The sequence below is a fragment of the Archocentrus centrarchus genome, unplaced genomic scaffold (genome assembly GCF_007364275.1).
Source record: "Archocentrus centrarchus isolate MPI-CPG fArcCen1 unplaced genomic scaffold, fArcCen1 scaffold_35_ctg1, whole genome shotgun sequence".
NCBI lineage: Eukaryota > Metazoa > Chordata > Actinopteri > Cichliformes > Cichlidae > Archocentrus > Archocentrus centrarchus.
The window spans coordinates 1,997,737-2,008,594 of NW_022060262.1; the positions used below are offsets into that span (position 1 = coordinate 1,997,737).

The 10,858-nt window shown below is 43.9% G+C and overlaps 1 protein-coding gene across 1 annotated transcript; it reads left to right on the forward strand.

The window, feature by feature from the left end:
* The first annotated feature begins 6,803 nt into the window (after window positions 1–6,803).
* LOC115776596 (myelin protein zero-like protein 2) lies at window positions 6,804–10,858 on the forward strand. Its single transcript, XM_030724327.1, has 3 exons — window positions 6,804–6,949; window positions 9,292–9,633; window positions 10,011–10,858. Exons 1-3 carry the CDS (start codon window positions 6,889–6,891, stop codon window positions 10,259–10,261), a joined length of 654 nt encoding a protein of 217 aa, XP_030580187.1. The 5' UTR covers window positions 6,804–6,888; the 3' UTR covers window positions 10,262–10,858.

The following is a 10,858-nucleotide window of genomic DNA, read 5'->3' on the forward strand; positions in this document are numbered from 1 at the left end:
GACTGACGTGAAGTCCAGATCACCAACATCTGAATACAATACTTCCAGCACATGTTTAAAAAGCTCAGCCATGAACCTCATGAAGCCTCTGGTGGAAACATCGGAGGATGGAGAATGTTCTCGAGTTTAACCTGAAGGAAACCGTTCATACCTTTCATCCTGTTTGCCTCATTTCGCTCCTCTGCCGCTGCTCTTTTCACTGATGAGTAGGTGGCTGCTGCTGCAGGATCGCTCTCTGCAAAATCAGGTCAAATGCAAAGTCCTCTGAAATATTAATGTTCGTGAACGGCTAATGATGTTTGCATCTAGCCATAAAATCATCAGTTAAAGGAAAGATTCTGCAAACAACGTGTAAAAAAAATGTGTTTTTTTCTCTTTTTTTAAACTTAGTTCGGCTGAAAATGACCTGATATCAAACATAAATAAATAAATCAGAGGACCTCGTGCAGTTCCTCCAGCACAAACACCAACGTTTGTAGTAACAAAAAAACAAAAATATGAACCTCGTGGAACTTTTTGAGGAAACATCAAAGATCTCAGAGCTGATCTGGCAGGAAACTCGGCGTACCTCTCATCCTGTTTGATGCCGTTCTTCTCACCGATGAGTAGGTTGCAGTTGCTGCTACTGCAGGATCTTTGTCTGCAAAAATCAAGAGAGATTTCCCACTGATAACAGAACTGCTGCTGCTTCAGCATTTGAAATATTGATATTAATAAAGCAGCGAATTATGGTTTGTTTTATATATCAGTAAAGACGGTAGAGACATGAAGACTGCAGTCAGCAAAAAGTTGGATGAATAAATGAAAATAAAGCAGGATTTTTTTTAGTATCTGAGTCCTGCAGTAAGACAACATGTAAAGAAAGATGCTTTTTATGCTATATACACTAAAATATAGTAAAAGGCACATCCGTGAGAATGATAATATATATACACGTGTTCATTAGCAGGCATTAATCTCATGAGCGTGTTGTACAGCCTGACTGCTGCTGGGATGAAGGGCCTGCGCTCCATCCTACGCAGTGGCTCTAACACTCAGAGGCAGCGGGTGAGACGTGCTCTCTGTGATGGACTTTAGCTTGGCTAACATCCTCCTCTCATCACACCTCTCCATGCTGCCACCTCCCCAGCAGACAGCAGAAGCCCCTTTTGACTTTCAGCACTAACACTGAAGTATTAAAGATATTCACACGCTGAGGAAACATCACAGGACCTGCAGCGCCTCCTAAAACAATCTCCTAAAAGTGTCTGAAGCTAAATCGTCTTTAAAAAAGACAAAAACATGAACTTTGTGGAACTTTTTGAGGAAACGCCAAAGATCCTAAAAACAATCTTGCAGGAAACGTTTCTCACCGCTCGTCCTGCTTGACTCATGTTGGCGGTTTGCTGCTGTTCTTCTCTCTGGTGAGTCGGCGGCAGCTGCTGCAGGATCTCTGTCTGCAAAATGCAAAGATTTCCCCTGATAACACACCTGTTCCTGCTGCTGCTGCAGCATTTTCAGTCCTAATATTCATAAAGTGGGTGCTGATGTTTAATATGGAAGGTGAAGGAAAGTCTGCAGTCAGTCTAAAGCTGGCTGAGGCTGAAATAAACTAAAGTACAAGTGTTTCTATCTTTCTGAACCCTGCAGTGAAAAAACACTTTTTACAGTCAGAAAACAGGAAACTGGACGGCAGCCGAGCTTCTGTTCACGTTGACACTCTTTGACCACAACGCCACACATGCAGCATTAATATTTACACACAGGAAAATAGAAACTGACTAAAAAACAACATCTAAATGTGAAATCATACTAAAATATGATGATTATCATAAAATAATCGAGCAGAAAATGATGCACCAATACTTCATGTAGTTTAATTAGCTTGATTTAACTCTTAATAACATGAAGTTCTGAGGCTCATATTTGTGAGTTTAGTCTGTAGTGCTGTTTATCCACCTGAATTTCACTCACTGTGACGCATTCAGCAGAGAAACCTCCATAGATCTGATTTATCTGTTTAAATTATGTAAATGTTAAAGATCAATTATGAACAGAATGTGTGTCTCACCTTCAGGTTTCCTCCGGGCACATCGTCTCACCAGTAAAACCAGTACAACCAGCAGCAGCAGCCCAAGTATGGAGTAAACGCACAGCAGCACGAAGAAAAGAAGAGAGGAAAGTAAGGAGTTGTGGGGGGAGGCAGGGGAGGCAGTGGGGGCTGATCGAGGAGGAGATGTCGAACCTGCAGCTAATAAGAAACATGAATGTTTGTGGTCAGTTTGAATCACTTCAGGTCTAAAATCTGTAAATGAGACAGAAGCCTCACCTGTGACAGTGATCCAGCTGGATGGAGACTTTCCATGACCGCTGATGTCACACTTGTAGAGGCCTTCATCAGACCTGGAAACATGCTGGATGGTCATGTGACCTGTAGGCTGCTTCCTGATGAGGGAGCCATCTTTATAGAAAGCAGCTGGGAGGTTGGAGGGAGTGGTCTTTGTTTGACAGAGCAGAGTGACGTCATCTCCCTCCATCACAGGGAGGACAGGACTCTGCAGGATCACTGATCCACCTCAACACAGAGACAAACTACAGCATTTCATCCATTTACACACAGCTTCATCAACACTAACTCCACACACTCAGCTTACCAGAGACTGTGAGGTTAACCATGTTACTGATGGCACCCTCTCTGGACTCACACCAGTAAACTCCACTCTCCCATGTGAGGGTGGCAGCGAGGTTACAGGAAGAACCAGCTGGTTTCCCCCACTCCTCACACTCAGCTCTGGTTTCTGTGCTTGTGTTTCTCCTCAGAGTCCATCCAGCAGAGCTGTCGTCCTCCTCACAGCTCAGAGACACAAAGTCTCCTTCAAAGAACTGAGAGCTGCTGGGACTCACAGTCAGACGAGCTGTGAGAGAATTAATATTTTTGAGATAAACATGAAGATGAACTGCAAATCTTCTTTGTTGTGGTGAAGGCCAGAAAATCAAATGCAGTCATTGAGTCCGGTTTAAACAACAAATGCTTGAGCCTAACAGTTATTGTAACAGTGCGCATTGTTTTATTAAACTGTGGTGATTCATGTATTGGACCGTTAGCAGCAGTATCAGTTTCAGCATCCAGTTCTCAGCAGGAATGAAACATGTATTTCCCCAAATTAAACTGCACAGCGTCCCACTGACTGCAGCAGAGTTTTTATGCATGAATTACTCAGAAAAAGGAAAATACTGATGCTAAATCTGTCATCAGAGCTATTTAGCAGCCTTTTCATGCCAAATGCTGTTCACTCACCGCTGTTCATTGTGCAGCTCAGCAGCGGCGTCAGCACTGAGAAGAGAAATAAACACCAGCTGGTTTGAAATTTGCAAAAACAAACAAACCAACAAACAAAGTCAAACCGCTGTCCTTAAACTGATGACTACCAACTTTAAAATTCAGCTGGAAATGGACACAAAGGAAAGGTACACACAAACACACAGCTGCATGTCACAGTGGTGTGAGGCCCCGTGTAAAAATGCAGCTGCAGGCCTGGATTAGGTCATTTTCAGGTAACAGAGCTGTGACCAAAGACAAATCTCTGACTGACAGTTAGCAGGAAGCTGCCTGAAAAGGACAAGAAAGAGCCAACAGTGTGATTTAAAGGAGGACACGAGGACGGAGCTCAGCGCTGATGTTTGTCTGCAGAAATTAGAGAGTTTAAAGAAATAAAAGTTTGAATTTGTTTAAAACATGAATGAATAAAATAAAACTCTATCAAAGTCAAGAAGCAGCTGTTCCAGTTCAGTAAAGTGCATGAATTAATAACTGGTTAATTCAACCAGAAACCAGTGCAAGTCTTTCCTCTTTCAGTGAATTCTCCTCATTACTCCATGCACAAATCTGACCGTAACTCAGCGCCGCTCCTCTCCAACTCCAGCATCAACGTTTAAACGGTGCATGTGGTACTTACGGAGCAGCCACAGAAGAGGTGCGAGTCCCATTCTTCTGCACGGCGCTGTGACTTTGAGGTGCTTTTTGTTTCATGACAGCAGTTAAACACACCTTCTTCCTCTGCGGTTTCTCTCGAGCAGTTCCAGGAAAAAAAAAGAAAGAGCTCTGTTTTTTTTTTTCTGATATGAACACAGAGCCTCAGTAGATTATTTATTGAAGCATCACAGAGAGACACTGAATCAGACTAATCCCACACTGCAGAGCAGAGGCTGGGAGACAGATGCACACATTCAGTGATCCACAGAGCAGGGTTTTAAAAAGAGGCCGTGCAAACACATCTCTAACCACAAGAGGTGTTCGCTGCTTTTCATCACATACAAATGTTGCATGTGTTGAATAGCAGATATCAGACAAATCTGCTTAAAATATATATTTTTATTAATTAAACAAGATACTTTCCAGGGACAGAGAAATCAGACAATTCATCTGAAGGGACTTGAATGCAGCGTTATTGTCGGAAGTATGAAGCGCGCAGGGTATGAAGTGGCTCACATGAAAAAATTGTGGGGCAAAGTTTAGCTAGTTTACAGATATGTAAAAACGGAAGCGGGGGGGGGGGGGGGGGGGTTAAAAGCAGGTCAGAAAGGCTTGGGTGCAGTCATCCAGCTGACAGGAGCGCACAGCAGAGAAGGTACGAGTACGGTGGTCCCGGCCACCGTAGATGAGGGATGCAAAGGTATTAAAACAGTGGAGTGTGTGTGATTAAGATGTAAACCTTCATACACTCATGGCTGGTAGATATGGATCTACGGGACCTAAACGGTGGTGCAGGGCAGCACTGCGTCTGCGTGGAAGCCTCATAGCCACACTCCAGCCAATTAGGTGCGGCGCACCTACTTCTACAGGGCCGCCGCTAGAAAACAGGAAGAAGGCCGGCTTTGCGCTCCTCCACATGTTGCATCATGTTACTGCAGTTCTGTGCCACAAAGGCACCACCGCCATTGTGATTTATAGAAGAAGAAGAAGAAGAAGAAGAAGAGGAGGAGGAGGAGGAGGAAAGGAAATCGGTGTTCAAGGTCAGAGCAGGAGTGCTCCACAGCTGGATGTACGCGTTTATGGATGTAGTATGCAGCTGTTGCCCACGGGAGATGGATGAAACCGGAGCAAGCTGAAACGCTATAAGGATTTATTCCGTAAGGAGTTTCTGGATTAACTGCTCAGCCAGCACCGGCAAACATGAACCGGACTACCGGGAAATCTCGTTTGAAGGACCAGAATAGAGTCCAGCTATACCTCGGGGAGGACAAAGGAGACCGGACGGTGGTCCTAAAAAGTGTGTTTCCTCGCCCCGCAGGAGCTGGCTCTTTGCTGCGACAATGAAGAAGTGAGTAATGGTATGTGGGGCACAGTTACGCATGATGGTGAAGGTGGTTTGGGGGCAAACTTGACCGCAGATATAAATAGAGAAGTTTATTATTTCTGTCCAAACTGTTTCTTTCCTCAAAGGAGGAAAAGCGCCTTAAAACCTGCTGCTGCCATTCCAGCTGTTTCCTGATGTGGTGCAGTTACCGTGCTTGTACTGATTTATATAGTTATATGTCTGCGTTATAATCAGTTCAGTGTTGTGCCAAAACGTGATAGTATGCCATAAAGGGATTTCCTAAGTTTCTATTATGTGTGTGTGTGTGTGTGTGTGTGTGTGTGTGGGGGGGGGGGGGGGGGGGGGGGGTAAATTAAGTGAGGTGAAGAGCAGCTTAAAATAAATAAATAAAAAATAGGTGCCAGCCAAGGAGTGCATTAGACCAAGAATCAGTCAAAAACATGCATTTTATTTACAACAAAACGAACTCTGATCAGAGGTATCCTTGCAGTCCACCTACTTACAGTATAAATATTTCAGTGCCACACAAATCCTCTCAGGCCATTGTAACAAACAGTCCTCTCACCAAGAGTGTCCCACTGGAAGCTACACCTGCACTGGGCTCAGCTCCACTGTCGACCACAGCCACGGCTCCATGGCTCGGTCCAGGTTCCCTTGACACCAAAATCAGAGTCCGTCGTTGCTTCTCTTCATGTGTGTGGTCTGCTCTGCTGGGTCATCTCTGTCCAGCTCAAATCCCTCAGGACTGTGGGAGGAAACCCGCACAGACACGGGGAGAACATGCAGGGGCCCGAGCCAAGGAGGACTCGAACCCAGACCTTCTGTGAGGCCGCAGTGCTAACCACCACGCTGTGTTAAGAAGAAGAAATGACCTGTTTGCAAAAATCTGTATGAGTGTTATTGTACCTACATTATAATCGATCCAGTCCTTTCTGGCCACTTCAGATATCTTCATAGTGCTGTAATCTTATATTGGTTGTGATTTCTGCAGCCCTATTGGTCAGATTTCTCTTTTTAAAAGACACTTTTAATGTCAATGACAGTTTTTGCCCTGATAAATAAATAATATATAAAAGTCAAACTCTGACAAAATCTGATTCAGCATAACTAAGCAGTGTGTATATGTAATAATTATATAGATTATATCTTTGTTATTTTCTAGCTGAATCCAGTGTTTGAGGAGGATGGAGAGAGAGAGGACAGAGATCGTACCAGAACCGGTCAGATGGTGCAGTCAGCCGGAAAAACAACACTTATTTTTCACAAAATAATTGTGGATGCGTAAAAATGCCAGTGGAAACTGTAAACAGGAAATATTTATTTTTAGTAGCATTTTACAGGATTTTAACATGACTTGAACTGACCACAGATCTGTTCTGCACGGTGCTGTGCGTGCTTCGTGTCCAGCTGTGGGGAGCGATGGTTTTCCTGCCTTTCAAACCGACCCAAAAGTCAAATAACATCCAGCAGACAGCGCCATTGCGCCATTGCGCCGTTTGGATAAAGGTTTATTTTTCAGCTCCTCCTTGCTCGAGCTGTCGTTACCTGTGAAACGGTTTGTTGTTCTGTCTGTCAGGAGTTTTACTCAGACATGGTTTTTCTCTGTTTATTTGCACACTCGCTGCTGTTCTATCAGGCTTTCGCGTCTGAAGGTGAGTTTTGTGTGTATGTTTGTGTCTCTATGTCCGTGTTTGTGTCGACATAGAGGGAAAAAAAGAAAAAACAGGAGCAGCTTCCATGTTGGTGCAGGATAATTAAACCCTGCGACATTATAATCCAGTGAAAAGGTCGCTGTGAGCGCAGACGGTCAGAATTGGACGCAGTTTCTATGTAGAGCAGAGGTCCGCACAGAAATATGCATCAATTTATTGCAATAAAGTCATGAAACGCATGCGCCTTTGCTTTTTGATGCACCAGCATTCTTTTCTTTTTTAATAAAAACAACCGTTCTGAGCGTGTTTGTGTCAGACATCTGTGGCAGTCTGTGACGTGGCCAAACGACACTGCAGGTCGATTCATTCTGTGATCAACAGGTTTCAATGGTTTATCAGTAGATTTGCTTTGCAAATGAAAGGTTGCTTGTTCGTTTCCAGCTACAGACGCCACTCACCTTTGGAGTTACGTGTTTTCTCCCACTGGTTTTCATTTTACTTTCGCTTTGGTGGAATACATTTTGAGTCTGCTGTGCGTAAATTTGTATTATAAATGAACTTAAACGATAATAACTTACTGTCTGCGTATTATTTCGAGCTGTATTTTGTACAGCGTGTTTTATTGTTGTTCTAAAAATCATTATATGTGAGAGTGAAATTCCAAACTGAGCTCATCTTCAGTGTAAAAAGACAACCAAAGGAGAAAATGTCCTTCATGTGTGGCTGATAAAATATTGCTCTGTTTACTCTAAAACTGTATGTGTGTGTGTGTGTGTGTGTGTGTGTGTGTGTGTGTGTACTGCAACTCTGCAGTATATGATTCAGCTTGCCTGCAGTGTCTGACAGTCCACATTAGCAGCGCTTCACAGAACTGCTCGGTTCAGAGTGAGAACCACTGATGCCTTTTTTTTGTTTAAATGTAGGCTGGTAAGCCTCTGTGATCAAAACCCGTCGATGTTCTTGTACCTGTCCGTGAGTTTAGCTGGGGGCAGAGCAGCACAGATCATCACTCAGCTCCGTCTCATTCTTCATCATGACTCATTTTTGGACAGGATTTTGTACAGATGCTCCTCCATTTGCTCAGGCTTTGGACCGACTCTAGAACTCTGGCTTGTGTGCCAAAGGAACAGTGCACAATAGAGGAGGGTGGAGACGTGTGGAGGGTGATTTGTAACAGCTGGAGAGCAACAAGAGTGAAAGGAAACGTTTACAGCATGAGACTTGCTATCATGTATGGTTTGGAGATGGAAGGACAGGAGGCCGAGGTGGAGGCGGTGGAGTTAATGGAGTTAAGGTTTTCATTGGGAGTCACCGGAATGGACAGGATTAGAAGCGAGTCCATCAGAGGGACAGCTCAGGCTGGGAAGTTAGGAGGCAAAGTTAATGAGGCTGAGATGGACAGATAGTGGATATATTAGACAACGGATGCTGAAGATGGAGCTGCCAGGCAGGAGGAACCGAGGAAGACTACAGAGAATATTTATGGATGTAGTGAAGGAGGACATGCAGAGGGTTGGTGTGATGGAGGAGGATGCTGGGATAGGGTGAGATGGAGGCTGTGGTGACACAGAAAGGGAGTAGTGGAAAGAAGATCATGACTCCCTGTAACATCAGATCTGTCACGTGTTGGGATTTTTCACTGACCTCACACAAAAGTCACTTTGCTGAAGGGAAAATGGGATGAAGACTGCTCACTCTGCACTGCAGCTGCCCTCAAAACCAAGTTCTGCTTCACATCACTGCAAATGACTCAGGTGTACATGAAAGATGGACTTACCCACTGGTTTGGGTCATTTTAAAGCATTTTGGCTGCGGTCCTGGTGTTTTCATTTATTCGTTTGGAGGCAGTTGAATGAGAGGGTGGGGTGTCACGTTATCAGTAGGTGCTGGCTGCATGCATCGATGGTGTGGGTGTGTCAGACAGACACAGACATCTTCTAAATGTTGATAAATAACAATAAAATAATAATGACTAAGCACTCACTCACCAAAAAACTGGTTATAACTGCATTAAAATGCTTCTAAACGCTCCGACAGGGCAAACATGGTCCAGAGGTCCAGGTCAGGGACTGAGCTGAGTTATTAAAAACATCACTCCATGTGTGAAGTGCTGTGGAGAGGGAGATTATCTAGACAGACCAAAAAGATGTTTTGTAGCAGCTTTTGACATTTCCAATGACTTCATTGATGTCTCATTGATGATGGTCTCAAACTAATTAAACATAAATGATTGACTGACCCAAGTGAGCTGTGTTCTCTACAAACAAAATAAACTTTAATCACAAAAACTACTTTGAAAGTCGTTTGTTACTAATTATATAAGTTTTCTTCTCTCCTTTTAGAGCATCAGTCTACGATGCTTGGAGGTGATGCCACTCTTCAGTGTCAGGCTCCCAGAGGTGCAGTCATCACTGTGCTGGAGTGGCGCAAACGTGACCTGAGTTCAGAGGATTACGTCTTCTTCTACCGCAACGACCGCTCGTACGAGAAGTACCAGCATCCGTCTTTCAGAGGCCGAGTCGAGCTGTTAGAGCCCTCCATGAAGGACGGAGATGTTTCCATCGTTCTGAAGAACGTCACCTTCAACGATGCCGGAACGTACTGGTGTCGGATTATAATGAGAAACACAGGAAACGGTGACAGAGTCTTCAATGAGGACAGGTCCCTCACAGTCACAGAGCCAGGTGAGTCTGAAGCTGCTGATGAGACTTTGCAGAAAGCAGCAGGGCCCTGTTCCAGGAAGTTTAACCCTGAGAGGAGGAAAACTGAGCTTTCTGTTAAGTAACCATGGTAACTAAACCCGCTCACTGGCAGGTTTCCTCCAATAAACTCTGAGTTTCTCTGACTCCTCCCCTCCTGCTGCACCTGAACCTGCTGACATAAAGTTCCTGTCAGAGTGCAGAGGAGCAGGTGAACATTGAAGGACCTCTGATCAGCTGTTCTGGAACAGGAAACTCAGAGTTTAGGTTTAAACTCAGGTTTTCTTTAGCCTGCTTCCTGGAATGGAGCCCTGTTCTGAGTGCAGTGTACCTGATACCTGACACCTGTTTGTCATCTGCAGATCACACAGAAGAGGTCAGGATGGCTGTCGGACACCTCGGAAAAGCAGTTCAGAATCAGGACGCTGAGGATGCAGAAAGTGTGACACGTGTTGCAGTCGGACTTGGAGCCGGAGCTGTTTGTGTTGTTTTTTTGGTTGTTGTTGCTTTTGTGGTCTATAGAAAAAGACACACATCCCCAAAGTCAAAGTCATGTGAATGTCCTGGAACAGTTGATGAACACAAAATTGAATCACAACAGATGATTGGCTAAAGAAACTACTTTGAGAAGCAGTTTGAAAGAAGAATACTGACTAAATAACTGTGAACTAATCTTTTATTTCTCTGCTTTGGCAGAAAAAAGCAGGCTGTGAAACTCTGCATCTGCAAACATCCTTCATAGTTTGAGCACTTTATATAAAACAGAGCATTACATAAATGATAAAACTACTTTTCATTCCTTTTTTATGTTTCGGTTTCTGTACATTTGAGCCTGAGAATGAATGTTTGCCTTAAAACCTCTGAAACCAAACAGACCTGCTGGGCTCAGACTTTAGACCACAAGTGCAGCGGTCACATGATCAGCATGAGCTCAGCAGAAATGTACAAATCAGCATGTTTTAGTCTGCACCTTCAGTTAGCCCAGAGCTGAATAGTTTTGTTTATACTGACTGTCTCTTTTCTAATCAGAAGCATTATAAATGAAACTGTACATGTGTAGCTTGTTCAGTAGGAGTGATGTAGTGATGTGTAACACTGTGGCGACTGGCTACAGTTTTGGATTATTGGTTCTTGTAAAGTACATGTTTGTAGGGTGTGACTGCTCTGTGCACAGTTTTATGTACTCGTGATAATAAAACACTGAAACAAA